The sequence below is a fragment of the Cydia pomonella genome, unplaced genomic scaffold, assembly GCF_033807575.1.
Source record: "Cydia pomonella isolate Wapato2018A unplaced genomic scaffold, ilCydPomo1 PGA_scaffold_183, whole genome shotgun sequence".
Classification (NCBI taxonomy): domain Eukaryota; kingdom Metazoa; phylum Arthropoda; class Insecta; order Lepidoptera; family Tortricidae; genus Cydia; species Cydia pomonella.
In genome coordinates this window covers 330,185-345,731 of record NW_026907824.1, presented here as the reverse complement: position 1 = coordinate 345,731, position 15,547 = coordinate 330,185, and the positions used below count along the sequence as shown (strand labels likewise).

General features: G+C 36.0%; 2 protein-coding genes across 4 annotated transcripts in view; one reads left to right on the top strand and one right to left on the bottom strand.

The window, feature by feature from the left end:
- Nucleotides 1-15,547, bottom strand: part of LOC133533589 (synapsin-like) — a 117,132-nt gene that overhangs the window by 67,554 nt on the left and 34,031 nt on the right. The gene's annotated exons all lie outside the window — the stretch shown is intronic.
- The window catches only part of LOC133533616 (metalloproteinase inhibitor 3-like), a 61,740-nt gene that overhangs the window by 39,125 nt on the left and 7,068 nt on the right, over nucleotides 1-15,547 (top strand). For all 3 annotated transcript variants that reach the window (XM_061872624.1, XM_061872623.1, XM_061872625.1), the window contains 3 exons: nucleotides 14,660-14,782; nucleotides 15,154-15,236; nucleotides 15,334-15,442. In XM_061872624.1, the coding sequence (XP_061728608.1) occupies nucleotides 14,671-14,782; nucleotides 15,154-15,236; nucleotides 15,334-15,442 (304 nt within the window). In that variant the 5' untranslated portion in view covers nucleotides 14,660-14,670. The remainder of the gene's footprint in view (nucleotides 1-14,659; nucleotides 14,783-15,153; nucleotides 15,237-15,333; nucleotides 15,443-15,547) is intronic.

The window sequence follows — 15,547 nt, the reverse complement described above, 5'->3', positions numbered from 1 at the left end:
CTTTAAAAAAAAATCGCGATATTAACACATTTATATAACTCAGTAAATGTTTATGACCGTGACTGCACCTAATATAAAAGCAGGTTGTTTGTTTGCGCTTCTAAGTAATTAGAGGTGTGCGGTTACCTACAAAAACAAAAACAGTACAATTATTGTTTGACCACTTTGACTTGCTCAACTCTTGTGGTGTGAGACATTATGAAATGAGCTAATGCTTGAATCCTCCGATGACAAATTAGTTAGTAATGTTATTACTATTTATTACTGGGGCATGCTTATCAATTACTTATTACCTTTATAACAAGGTTCTTGCGTTATTAACTTAGAAAAACAATCTACATAGTACTGAATTTGTGTGTGTTGTCATGTTGTGTACCTTTTAGGTACGTGCAGATAATACTAGTAGAGGCAAAAATGGACACATTTTAATATGTACCTTATTTTTCCCTAGTCACCCAATGTAACTAGATATGTAAACATATTGGAAGACTTGCTGTGTTGGTGATCAATCAAATAACCAGCCGATCAAAATATTAACTTCGTATAATAATTCCTGACATATTACGTGACATACGTATTTAAGTATACTAGTAGTACGTATATTTCTATAACATTTAAAGTCGTTTGTTAATAATTTCGATTATATAATATATTTGTCGAGAAAAACTATTCATTAATACGTATAAACGATTATTTTAAAGAATCTACGTGTACTTTCGGACAAAATGGCTACAACACACATATCCTTAGATAATATACACAAGCCTTATTGAGCTTGCTGTGGGGTAAGCCCCAATTAGTGTCATAATGTCCTATAATATTTATTTAATTATTTAATATGTATATAAACACAATGATGATATGTTATTGGCCGTACTGTAATAAAACACAGGTACATTGTTGTAATGATGGAACGTTGTGTATTTAGCGACCAGTGTTTCTTTTTCCATAAAGCGTATACGAAAGTTATGGCAGGTGTCGGAAGCCGTCGCCATAAATCTCTACACAAGCAGGCAGCAGCCCCGACCTTCATGAAATAGCATTGTGTGGAATGTTCGCAAATCATTGCAACTTGCATTTCATTCCGTTGGCGTTCTGAGGCTCGCAACACCGATGATGTTATTCACAAATAACTTGCAAATCTCATCGGCTTAGGCTAACCAGTATAAGGATAACCTATTATTACGGAGCCTCGAGCTCAATTCCCACGAGAGACGATATTACAGACAAGAGAAAACGTTTTGGGAATTAGGTGGCGGCACCGCTACGTGATTTGGAGCTGGACCAAGAACACTCATAACTTCCACCGTTTCCTTCTACAAGCTCATGTTTTACCAATTTCAGTCATTGTAAAAGCAATCGTATTTCGTCTACAATGTGGTTTATATTTGAGGTAGTCAGCAAATAGAAGTGTGAAGTTGCAATATTGCAATCGATATTTCCAGAGTTGCATCACTTTTATAGGCAGAATTCGGCTGCCAAGTTTCGAAGCTCTGATTGGACGGTCAACATTGTTAAATTCTGCAGTTGTTTACATTCACCTCCCACCAGTAATACAAAAAAAGAAAAATAATTTTCTTAAATCCTTCCCGGTAAAACCATATTAAGAACGTGTTTTCAACTATTGTTTTATGTAAATAAACAAGATTTAAAGCACAAATTGGATAAGGTTAATGACGTATTATGGTTCCTTCCAATTTATATTCATACATTTTACTTTATGGTGGTATTAAACAGATCAATACCCTTAAACGACAATGAAGCCATCAAATAACTTAATCTGACTAACATGATCGTTTTTATGTCCGACATAAAGCATTCGTCTCACTCGCACTTACATCATACAAGAAACGAATGCTTTATTTCACTCTAAAACCGACTATATGCTAAATATAGAGATTATAAATAATACATGAAATATAATCATCGTCTTCTGTGTTACAGTGTTATAATATAGTAATAATAATTAATTTAATAATTTCTTCGATTTTAATAAAACATATATAAATGCCCATTTGGTTCCATTAACCAAACACCATCCTTCCATTCACCGGACAGCAGCAATATAGGTTATCCACTCACATAATTCATATTTTTCATGAAACTTGGCCTATTAGAGTATTTAAAAGTAACGTCATATTTTGATTGAGATATTTAACTAAGCTCGATTTATGATTTACTTACCATGACAAATCAAAATAATACCACTTTGTCCGGAAACAACCACTGGCGTTAATTATTTTGTCTCGTTAATCACAGCCCCCGACGACTGTTTGGCATGACAGCTGTCGTTACTCATTCAAATAAACTGTTTATATTCACCAAGTCAACAACTATCACCTGTCACCTAATGACAACATCATCAAGTTTTAAAACAGAGTTGTTAATGTAACGCTAGCGTTACCATTGGTATTAAATAGGGAATTCATCGAAATAGCTGACGTATGTTTGATGGACGGCGTAAAGCTTGTGCCTACCCCACCACATGTAATGCAGTTGGCTTGTAGATCCTATAAAAGTTGCAGTTATAATGCGATGGTTATGTGTCGTGTCAGAATGTGACATTGCCATTTTTCAGTATAGGATAGGTAGGTAGTGTAGGTAATCGTACAACGACTATAAAGTTTAGTAATACCATATTACGAACAACCCGCGTCGTTAGGATCCGAGATCGAACTTTTCTCAATGCAATATTTATAAATGGCAGGAACAGGCAATGTGTAAAGATCGTGTCTCTTTTATTCTTATCTTACAACATTAGGCCTTGTCAGGATAACTAGCTTTAAAATGTTACGACAGTTAAATAACAAATAAAACTAATACAAATAATAACGGCTGCCAAATGTGGTAAACGTTAAGCGAATTCTGTTTTCACCTCTAGATATTCATGCGTTCGGGGTTCCTTAATCAAACTAAAAAGTTTCAAAGAAGTGCAAAGCATTCAGAAGTTAAATATGTACATTCAAAATAAGGAAGACGGCCGTATTTTCTAAGTAGCGGTAGTTGAATCTTTTATTCCAGTAGCTATTTAAGTTTAGCCAGTTATACCATAAAATGATGGAACAGAACGTCAACACAGCATACGGAACCGTATTTTACGTCGTGTAATGAAACACTCATTATTTCTTACGATATAATTCACTAACACCATTAAAATAATATCAGCAATAAATAATACGAATATGAACGTTGACAACCACACCGTTTGGTAAGGACAAGTTAACCGGTAGTTATTTAAAAATGAATTATGGACAATAAAAACCCATGAACGTAATAAGCGGCCACTTATTGTCAGATAAACTAAATGGAAACACCAAATACAGAGCAAATACGAGTATGGACAATTGAAGCGTAAAACGCCATAAGAGGCGTAACATCAAATCTACATATATAAACGCATGTTTACATTGTTTACGCTGGCTAACAGTGTCAGGAGATTTCTATGAAAAAGTGAGAATGTTACTGCTATAAAATGCCGTTTATGTCATTTTACTTGTGCTAAGTTACAATTGTCGGTGTAACAACTTGAGATTTTGTTTACCTGCAGTGGAGGTGTTAATGAAAAAAGGAAATTGTTTACTCGGGGCTAGAGAGAAACTAAATTGTAAACAAGAAGGATTTAATTTACAAGATTTATAAGAGAAGTGGTACCTTCGCACCGACTGACGAGTTTGGAATGAATTAAGACGTAGCTTTGTTCAGAGTTACAGTCGGCGTGAACGTGAGCAAAAGCTGACTCGTGGAAATGTAGAATTACTTTGACGTTTGCTGACGGAACAATGTACACCTACCTGAGAAGCGTTCAAATATGTAAATTATATAAACCAAAAAGTTACTTAAAACAATTTTTTAATTCGACGATGTTGCATTGCAGTTAAATTTTTCGTTTAATTAAACGTTGAATTTATTTAAAAAATATTCAAAAGCGAGGTTTTTTTACTTTAAACAATTGTGGGACATCACTTTCAGTCCACTTCTATTTATACTTAAATGAAATCTTTAAGACTTACAGTTGTGGTATTTGACCACTACCGCCAGCCTTTCATTTGTCAGAGTGTTAAATGAAATGTTTGCTCTCGAGCGAGTTCAATGCAAATATTACGCTTTTGTTACGTAATAGGTTAATAAACTGTTACCTCCGTGTTACTTGTGAGTTGTTCGGTGACACCGATTACCCGGCACCCGGTAAACGTATGTGTCAACGAAGGCTCTCATAATCCAATAACAAATGTTAAGTACGAGTAGTTGGACCCACGTTGGACTATCTATACAAATTACAGTGTTGACATTAGTTCCGTGTTATAGGTACCTTACCTATCAAAACAACCGTGTTTTTTTTGATTTGCGTTAATTTCAAGGGTGCATTCCTGAGCTTAAATTAAGTAACTTTCTCAAAGACACCGGTATTCTAATTAACTCCATTACGGAGATAATCAATATTTTATTTTTATCTTATAAAGCTCTTACGAGTGTGTACACTTACCTTAGGGCCCGTTCACATATTGATTAGTGTTTAGTACGGGTTAATACATTTGCTACTAAACGTAAGTACTATCTCGGACGATCGATGTTCGAAATGACATTGATATGTCACAGTTTTCAATTGTTTGATTGAGATAAATGTAATGTCCGTGCAGCAACAACGCTATATGCAACAATTTCACACTTCATAATTGATGACCATCTTCTGTTATTAAAAAACGTTTATTCAATTTCACTTGCTTGGTGCATTTCACTGGCGTGGCGTTTAAACTGTCAGCGGGGATTTATCATCGACTGTAAGTACTGCGTTCCTGAGGATTTACCGCATAATTTCATTGTCATTAACGTTTCATCGGGATGCATTTTTGCGTGTATCGTTCATCTCTGGTATAAACGTGACGCCGCCACCGGCGCCGGCGCCTGTCAGCGTATTCACTCACTGCCTAAAGATATTTGTTTTTTTTTCGTACCGCAATTTTTGACTCCGCATTCTGATAATATTTATTTTGTTATGTACTTGTTTTGTGTAATAAAGTATTTTATTACAACTAATATTTTAACCATTTCGCACGGTTTTATTAAGAATTGAGCCATGAACCTATTTAATCCTTACCTACCTAATATATAATCAGTACCTACAAAGATAAATTCTTACTCCAACTCTTTGCCACCTTTAAGGTAGAAACCAAAGGTAGGCTTATCTATACCTATATCTTAAATGCATGTCCAAATTGAAACCTCACGTATAATCTAGTTTGCTAATCCTGACACATGCCGCTATATCCGAGTCGTTACACAAGTAAATCGCAGTTCCCTATTACAGTTACGACAACTGAATCGCTCCTAATGGTTCTGTTTACTATTTTTTATACTTATGTCTGACTCACCACGGGATTCCCACAAACAAAATTCAGATCTTCTAGGCCACGCACTTAATAGTTTTGGGAACTAGACTTTTTAACGACCGGTTCTCTGAAACTTAAATCGTTCCAGTTTTTCAATGGAATGTTAAAAGTCATATAGATTTATCTATATTAAATCTGTCATTCTCTAAATAAGTATCTCAATCTAAAACTAAATTGGTTAAAACGGGGTTCGTATTGAGATATTTCAGATAGTGATCGTTGTCACCGTTGTAAAATTGATATGCTTGTTGAAATGGAATTTAAATAATCTGTCACATATACAAATCAAGGTGTTACGTCTCAGTATGTTTGAAAATGTCAGCGAAATAATGTTGCACTTAAATAAATAGGTAAAATGTAAAAGATTTCGTTAGTTACTAATTGCGAGTGTTCTTATCATACAGGGTGTTTGTTTAGTCACCTGCAATAATTTACGGGTTCGATATATTGGGCATACTGAGCAACTTTTACATTGGGACCAATCCTGAAATCGCAAAAAAAATTGACTATTTCATACATTTTATATTTTCTATGGGAGAGTAATTTTTTTTTAAACATAGGTACGTCTTCAAATTTAAGTCGATTGAGAAATAATGTCATCAGACAAGTTTTTGCTCTAAACAACCCACGCGATAATTATAAGACACTTCACGGGTAACTCTTTTTTTCTTGCAATGCGGGTCTTTTATTTTTAGCAAATTACGCCTTTTGAAGCACGTAAATATGTATGTCATTATTGGTTTTTGTATTTTGATGTTCCAATGTCGTGATATGATAGATGAACGTCAGTGGCGAGATTGATTGATATGTTTACAATAATAATTGAGGTGTCACAGGTGACAGGCAAGGGATTGGACGATGGATTTATATTGTGTCTGTTTTTGTGACGGTGACGAAGCCGGGGATCGTTAGCGGCGCTAGGTATCAATTACAAGGTGCGATTGATGGCCGCTGCACGCCGCAGTTTGCGTAACTCTTCGGGAACATCTGCATAACCCAATGGTTTACATAGACGACCATCTTAATCGTAATTCGATCCATAAACCGTGTGTTTATTATAATTAACCTACGACTTAAGCAAATACGGTGGCGCCGCTTAAAAATGGCCGCAATGGCACAAATATCCTCCATGCATGGAGTTAAGCCAATTAAGTGTCGGTTTTTAAAGGAAGTGTGTATCTTAACCCGATTTCTGTTATTACTTTAAAGAAGCTGTTTAATGTTTTTACCATATTTTTCTCGCCAAACATGTTCGTTTATGACCGTATCAGAGTTTTATGGCTCATAGAGATAAGGTTCGTTCAATAGCTTCTGCGGAATTAAAACGTTCCATAACAGTCAGTGGTGAATACAGTTACTTACTGGGTTCACAATCGAGTTGTATTAGTCATCTCGAGTTCCAGAACGTGTCCAATTATTTTGGATGTAGCCGCGGTTGCAATATGACATTCAATCAAACTTTGTTTAGGTACGCAAAAAGTTTCTTCATCTGCGCACGTTTTGTAATCACGCAATGATGTCATGAGTCAAACAAAAGTGCTGCTGAAGTCGAAATAAACAGAGCCGATAGGTGGCTGCTAGCAAGCAGAGTTGTCAAGTATAATCCATCATTATCCAATAAGCGCTTATCGCGCGTCACCGCACCCAGCTAGACGTCAGCAGCTAAGCGCATAATGTCAACATTCACCTCAAGTTCCTGCGAACCCTGACAAACGATGCATTGTTGCTGCATCACGGAATGCACCCATAAAGCCTCATTGTGATTTTTGATCGCGAATTCATCGGATTATTCTATAGAACCGAAGATTCAAAAGGCGCATCAGTCTTACAGAGAAGTACTCGAACGAACGATGCGGTGAGGAGTGGGCTGTGGTTTCTGCCTGACTGACAGTGAGTTTGAAATATCCTTATTTGTAACATAAGCTCACGTTCACGTTTATGCTCACGCAGCCTCCACTAATACGCTGAACAAAAAGACAACAATCGGTAACTGGTGAAGAACGCTTGAGAGCACGCTCGAGAAATTACTTATTTGTAATGCGTGGAAAAAAATAATGAGCGATGTTTATGGGGGGTTGAAAATGCATCACTTTATGTTATGGTTGTCAATGAAACAGGAAAAACAAAATGAATAAAAGAAATACGTGGCACAAAACCAATGGTAATTATTGTTTGTTAATGGTAATTGTTTTGTTTTTTGTTTGATGCACTTGATCACTTGACACAATTCTGAGATAAAGTATTCCTGAACCGGTGAACCCATAACTTTATTTGATGTACCATAGAAGACGACTAAATGCCTACATATCAATAAACAATAATTTCAAAGCAGTTTATAAATTTTATTACTAATTTCACGCTTATTGCATTCCATTTAATCATTCTTTGCACTAGAATTTTATTGGCCAAGCAATAAATACTAAAGAATCGTAGACATAACGATCTAGGTTGTCTATAAAAAAACAGTTGAGTGTTAAGACCAGTTTATTGCGGCCTTGAATTTCCATGACATTTAATATATTCAATAGGTACTCATAGGTAGTTTTTAATTAGTACTTACTCGTATCTCCTTAAGGGCACTGCTATAGCAATTAAACACAGTCTACTTTAACAACATTTATCAGTGTTTAAAGTAGATGAGCTTTAAAGGTTTTAAATAAAATAAAAGTAACTGACAAGATTTACATTGCGTGCCTAAGTAAAATAAATGAATTCAAGATAATTAAATGAATCAAAACTTTTCATTTATTTTATTTTAGCAGAGACTATTTAAGAGAATCAAAAAGTAGAGTGTACGCACACGAACTTTAGTGTAGTAATTACGTATAGCCTTATCATTTATATTATATTATAATAAGCAATGAAAATATTATTTTACGTTTTATGTACCAATAGTAGTTAATTTGTGGATGTGGAGAAGTTAATTCATATTAATAAATTATTACATTTGGTCAAAAAAGCCAAATTCAAATATTATTAATATAATATGTGAATGTAGGTAGGTAATATTAAACCGGGAGTAGTATATGAATATACTTATTTGAATAAAAAAATATTTGAAAAAGGATAAAATAATTTGAAAGTCAAATATCAAGCTCCAGTATTGGGTAACTTCCGGGAACAAATACATTTTCTGTAGGAGTAGACTATTTAAGAACCATTTTATTTGCAGAGATGGACGAATGCTCCTTCCGAATAAATTTAAATTTGCTTGTAGAAATGAGTTCGCTACGACGTTGATCCATGCAGTTTAAGTGCAGCGCAGTCAGTGCATTTCCGTACCGCACCGACGGGTCCGACCCACGCGGCGCTCGCGCTCTAATGGCCGCCTCATTGTTCCTAACCTGGCCACACGCCATTACATAGAGAAAGACTTTCTTAATTACGATTGAAAATCGTTGACCTGTGAAACCCTTTATAACACAACCGCTAGTTGTTAGATACATTTCGAACATGCTTTGTTATTTAAAAGATAAGTGGACGACCGCTCTCCATACAAACGTAGTCCTCATTTCCCTTTGGATTATTACAATTATATCATATTTCTTTATAAAATTTGATGTATATTAAACACAGCTATTTCCATGAGCTTCCGAAAAATTTCGGAAATAATGGTAGGTAACTACGGTTAATGTGCTTAAGTTGTATTCGGGTATTTTCTGAAATTGTATAATCCTGAAAATCAGTCATTCCGTTGTAAAATTTTCCCTTTTTTATTCGAATACACCTTATATCAACTTATTTCAAAACTAAACTATTTCATGTAAAAACAAATATGAAACTTAAAACTATTTTCCAAAACGTCTTTCCAGAAAGTCAAATGGTCACTACCTTGGTATGGAGAAGCGGTTTTCCAATATCCTCTTAAAGCCAGATAAATATTTGTCGGTTTGTTTGTTATGAATAAGGCAGCGGAGTGAATGACTGATGGTCGTCGTTAATCAAAACATAAAAGAGCAAACATGTTTAGTGAACTTTAGAGGCTGGATTAGCACTTTTGTGTTTGTCCAACGACGCCACGATGCAAAGCTCAGATGAATGACACGTGAGATTATTCAGGTAAAGCGGATTAAAACTTGGAAATAATTATTCGGTTCACTATGATATAATGGATAACTTTAGTGTTAGCAGGTAACATTCGAATTAAACTAAAAAATACAATAATCGACACAAGTTTTCGGAGGTTAGTTTTTATTTGACAGTGTTAAACGATTTATGACTTAAATAGCACACACTATTCTTTAATAGTACCTAAGTAAAATTTTACTTCAAAGGTACAAAATATATTTTTTAACTTCGTTCAGCCAATGTGATTGACAAGGTAGGTACAAAATGGTACATAAATCAAATTCCTTGACTTGATTAAAATTTATTCTGCAAATACTCGCCGCAGGGATTTTTTCCACTTAACAAGAAAAAACTATTTAAAACCTTTCAACAAAGTAAGTATACAGACGGAGATATGACGTGCCCATCTCGTTAAAACACCAAAGAAACGGAAAAATAAAAACCAAGTTGTAAAAGTTACAACCCGTGTCCGCATATTTACTCACAATGTAAGTACTAGAACTATACGCGAACTTAACAATTTTAGCCCACAAACTAGGTCACAGACATCATCTCATGGTGTCCCAGAAGTAGTCGAGCTAATAAATTATCTATCCGCAGCTAGGGAGTCCCCTTTACAGTGTAAATTGATGGCTTCGGTGTAACCAGTATAATTAATTCAATAATATGTGTCTATAGACCACCTTCATCGGATTTTAGCCAGTTTGAGTCCGTGATGGAAGATGCGTTGAAACGAGTCTTTGTTAGCAGTAAGAAGATAATAGTTTGTGGGGACTTTAATGTTAATATATTAGATCCCACACATGCACACACTGTAAGACTTCTAAACCTTTATCAGTCTTTTGACTTGTTTCCGCTATTCAACGAGCCCACAAGGATTACAGCTAGCACGGCGACATGTTTGGACAATGTATTCTATAATTGTGAAGTTATAAAAAAAGAGATCTTTAGCTGCTTCAACTCTGATCACTGTGGTCAAAAAGCCTATTTCCAAGTCAGTGTTATAAGACAACAGCAATCATTTACATATAGACCCATCACTGCCAGTCGAATGGAAAGGTTTAGAGAAGGTGTTATATCCAAGGTACCAGCACTGATTACAGGTGAGCAAGATCCTGATACACTATACAAGGAACTGTCGAATGTGATACATGACGTCCACAAGAATATTTTTAAAACAAAGACTCTAAAGCAAGGATCACTGAAAACAAGGTTTAGTGAATGGGCCACAGTGGGCATCCATAAGAGTAGGAATAGATTGTATGACCTGTATGAAATGAGGAGCATTAACCATGACGAGAATTTTGCAGAATATGTAAGAAAATATTCAAAAGTGTTTAAGAAAGTCTGCGCCGCGGCTAAGTCTGCCTTTATAGGTCAGAAAGTCAGGTCAGCTGACAATAAAGTAAAAGCTACTTGGACTGTAATAAACACTGAAACTGGAAAAACGAAACCCCGTGATGGCCACTACAGACTGAAAGTTCAAGACCGAATATTGTCTGCAGACCTGGATGTTGCTGGCGCCTTTCAACACTTTTTCACCAACATAGCCACAGATGCTACACGGAACTTGAACTCCTCTGTAGCAAAGGCTGGTGTTTACTTAGATACAAACAATGTCAAGAAATGCAGCATGGAATTATACTTCCAATATACTGACCCCCATGAAATCATTAAAACGTTCAAGTCCTTGAAATTAAAGAATACTGAGGACCTTTGGGGGATCTCTGTGAAAGTCATGCAATCTGTAATCGACGTAGTGGCACCGTATTTGGCCGATATATTTAATGCTTGTGTTAGAGAATGTGTATTTCCCGATCTGATGAAGTACAGTAAGGTCATTCCTCTATTTAAAGCGGGCAGCAAAGATGACCTTGGAAATTTTAGACCTATTTCAATACTTCCTGTTCTCAGTAAAGTGTTTGAAAAAATTGTATTAAACCAATTGCTTCGACATTTCAACTCGAATGAACTACTTCAAGATCAGCAATTTGGTTTTACAAGAGGTCGTTCGATGACTGATGCCGCCTCTGTACTAATCAAGCACATATACGACGCCTGGGAACACTCGCTAGATGCTATAGGTGTCTTCTGCGATCTGTCCAAAGCATTTGATTGCGTGGAGCATGACACACTTCTACACAAGCTGAAGCACTACGGTCTGTCAACGGAAGCTCTAAGCCTTGTTAAGTCTTACTTAAACCAAAGAACCCAGAAAGTGGTTGTAAATGGAACGGAGTCTACTGGAATGACTGTAAAGCTCGGAGTTCCACAGGGTTCAATTTTGGGTCCTTTTCTCTTCCTTGTATATATAAATGATCTGCCGAACCTTGTAAAACATAAATGTGAGATAGTCTTATTTGCTGATGACACCTCACTAATTTTCAAAGTTGACAGGAAACTGAGCGATTATAGCCAAGTCAATGAAACTTTGGAAAAGGTACTAGAATGGTTCACAGCAAATAACTTACTTCTTAATGCGAAAAAGACGAAATGTGTCAAATTTTCGCTGCCGAATGTAAGAAAATCTGAAACTATCATCACATTAAATGGCGAAACGCTGGACCTTGTCGAGAATACGGTTTTTCTGGGCCTTACTTTAGATAGTAAACTGCAATGGGCCCCTCACATATCTGCCCTGGCGAAAAGGTTGAGCTCTGCCGCGTATGCAGTAAGAAGAATCAGGCAGTTTACTGACGTGGAGACAGCTCGCCTAGTTTACTTCAGTTACTTTCACAGTATTATGTCTTATGGCATACTGGCGTGGGGCAAAGCAGCTGACATAGAAACCATCTTCGTTCTTCAGAAGAGGGCAATCAGATCTATTTATAACATGGCTTCTCGTGACTCACTGAGAGAACGATTCAAGGAAATAGATATTCTCACAGTAGCTTCACAATACATACTAGATGTGATAATGTATACGCATAAGAATATAAAGTCCTTTAAGAAACTGTCCGATATCCATAGTTATAATACGCGAAATAAACATAAGTTAGTAGTCTCCAAGTTTCGTCTACAGAAAGTTAAAAAATCGTTCATGGGAAACTGTGTAACATTTTATAACAAAGTACCCTTAGAGGCATGGAACCTGCCCTATACTTCATTCAAGCAATACGTCAAAAATGCACTTCTCAAAAAGGGATACTATAAAATAGATGACTACTTGGGAGACACGGAATCATGGCCAAGTATCCATTCTCAAAAGCTGTAATAGTTTTGCGTGCAGTGTCCCGGAGAGGCATATGGCGCTGTTGTTTCTAGCTGTTCAACCTTATGTATTAATGTTTGTTATGTTTTAGTTATTTTGATGATGACATTGACATATTAAATACATAGTAGTTATGTATTCTGTAGAACTAGTTTTAAGATTGTTAGCTTAACAGTCTCTTGACGTGAAATATGTATTTCATACAATTTTTTATTTTTTTATTCTTTGACATTTGGAGAACCTTTACACCTCCAAATCTTATTATTGTGTATTATTATTTTTCTCAGACCGTGGGGACCTTATACATCTCCAAACTTAATGTATTAACCGTGGAGACTATACGTCTCTGTCATATTGTATAATATACTTGACTTGGTACATACTAGTTATGTACAGAATGTAGCATTAGTTTATGAGACTGCTAGTTTAACAGTCCAGACGCGGTTTATTTATTTAGTATAAATTTTATTTTGACACTTGGAGAGACTTTACACCTCCAAATTTTATTAGTATTAGTACTCTGACATTGGGGACCTTTTAAATCTCCAGATTTAATGTGTTTTTAACCATAGAGACTATACATCTCTATTGTATTGTATTGTATTAATTATTTATTTTAAGATTATTATAATGTAATGTTTACCCAGGTATTGGCTGTTGTATTTATAAATGTTGTTACCTATGTATTTTTCATGTCACTATATGATGTTACTATAAATGTTGTATTGACTTGTAAAAGAGCCCTTGAGGCCTACTTGCAGAATAAATTTTTGAATTTTGAATTTTGAATTTTGAAAAAGAGTAATAAACTAGTACGTTAGATTAAGGGACAACTATAGGCTTCCACGTTTATATATAGATTATTAATCAAATAACTTTCCGGTTGTTTGGTTTAGAGAAACGAATCCCAATTAAATTCTCGTCTCGAAATTAAATAAATAACTGAAGAGAATTCTTTCCAACTATTATACACAAAATTAGACCCAAATTAAAGCCTTCAATTTGGTTAATAAGAGCACGGAATGATGCGCGGCCCTTTTTTAACTTTTTAGTATAGGTACAGAATGATCGCAAATTAGTGGCCAGGCTTTGTGGAATCCGAGCCGCAATGTTGCGACATGGCTGTCCTGTCATGGCAGACGTGCCATTAGTGTCGTATTTTCGGCACCAACAGCGCTCGTTCCGTCATATTGTGCTCCGTCAATGCTCATAAGTTCAATTTCCGGAATTCACAAACGGTCGTTACGAGTTGGGTCACTGGTTGACCTTTACGTCTTTCGGTGATACTTAAACTGATGGAGCGCACCAAATTCTATTACAGCGTGAAACATTTAATTATGTCTTAGCAATGTATGTTAATGCGACCATTACCATATGTAAAAAACATCGGCTTATAGTTTGACACAGATATATATTAAACCATATTAAGTAAACAGATAACCTAATACTCGTATATACGAGTAGCCCGTGTGTGGTACCATCAGTGTTCGATGACATTATCGTCTGCTTTACGACAATGTCCTTCTTTAAGGTAATCAAATGGATGAGCTTACCTCATTTTGAACTTTACGCCGTTACACCATGTACAAACCTATTAATGTAACGTACTGTTTTAAAATAAGACACATTTTTATTTATTTATGAAATAGTTATCACGAAAGCAATAAAAAAAGTTTTATTAAAAATCACAAATCACTGCAACTCCTGTATCGGGGTTATCCAGCCAGGCCGCGTAGCCAACATGCAAATCACATACGCTCCGTAGCGGTCGAAAGGCAACTCACTATCGCACTAATAGGGAAGTGTGATAGAGCCACACAAAGCGTTTTGTTGTCGTAGCGATTGTCACCTTGGCTAGGCCGACAGTTTACTTATCGTAAAAACCATACAGTGGTGTAAAAAAAATCAAGTACTAAAAAATATTAATAATAATCCTGTGAGAATCAGACCCTTTCCAACTTAATCCTTAATATCGGCTTATGGTTGTCAACAGATCAGAGAGTCATGCTGACGCGGTGGGTGTTCCTGGCGCTGGCGGTGTCCAGCTGGCGCTCCGCTGTCGGCTGCACGTGCATGCTAGAGCACCCTCAGACACACTACTGTAATAGCGACTTCGGTACGTATGGGTTAGGTTTACATTTGAGTACTTAACCTAACCCAGTAAGAAACTGGGGAGCTGAAACAGAGTGAGCAGGAGACTAATCGTAAGACTAAATGTAGCTATGACAGTTCGTAATACCTATTCGTAAAGTACGTCAACTTACTATAAGTGTTTTATATTGTTCGCCAATGTCACTTTGCTCGCTTACAGATAGGTTAAGATTTTACCCAAGTAGGTATATATAAATATTGTGCAATTCCATTGGCAAAAATTCAAAGTGAATGTGAACTTCCGGCGAAGTAGGAGATAGAAACGTGAATTAAATATTGAAGGACTTTCGAGAGTTGTTTAATGTGATCGATAAAATCTTGCTTCTTCATTTCCAGTGATCGTCGGCAGGGTACAAAAGATGTTCAAAGGCAATTCGTTTTACGACACGTACAAAATGAAGATTCGAAACGTGTTCAAAGTGAGTTTTATTTTCAGTGCAACACCTTGGTGGCAAATCGTTATGTTGAACGAGATAATACTTAATGTGATAAATGGCTAACTGATATTTTTTTTAGGCGACACAGAAGGCGCAAGTAGCGCTGAAGTCCGGCCGAATACTAACGCCTACGCAAGACGGGCTCTGTGGGGTAACGTTGAAGCCTAGGGAAACCTATGTTATAACAGGTAAGGATATGCATTACAAGATGATTATCCAAGTACCTATTTATATTTATTTATTTATATATTTTAAAGAGTACCAACAACTACAAAAACATTATGCAGATTTAG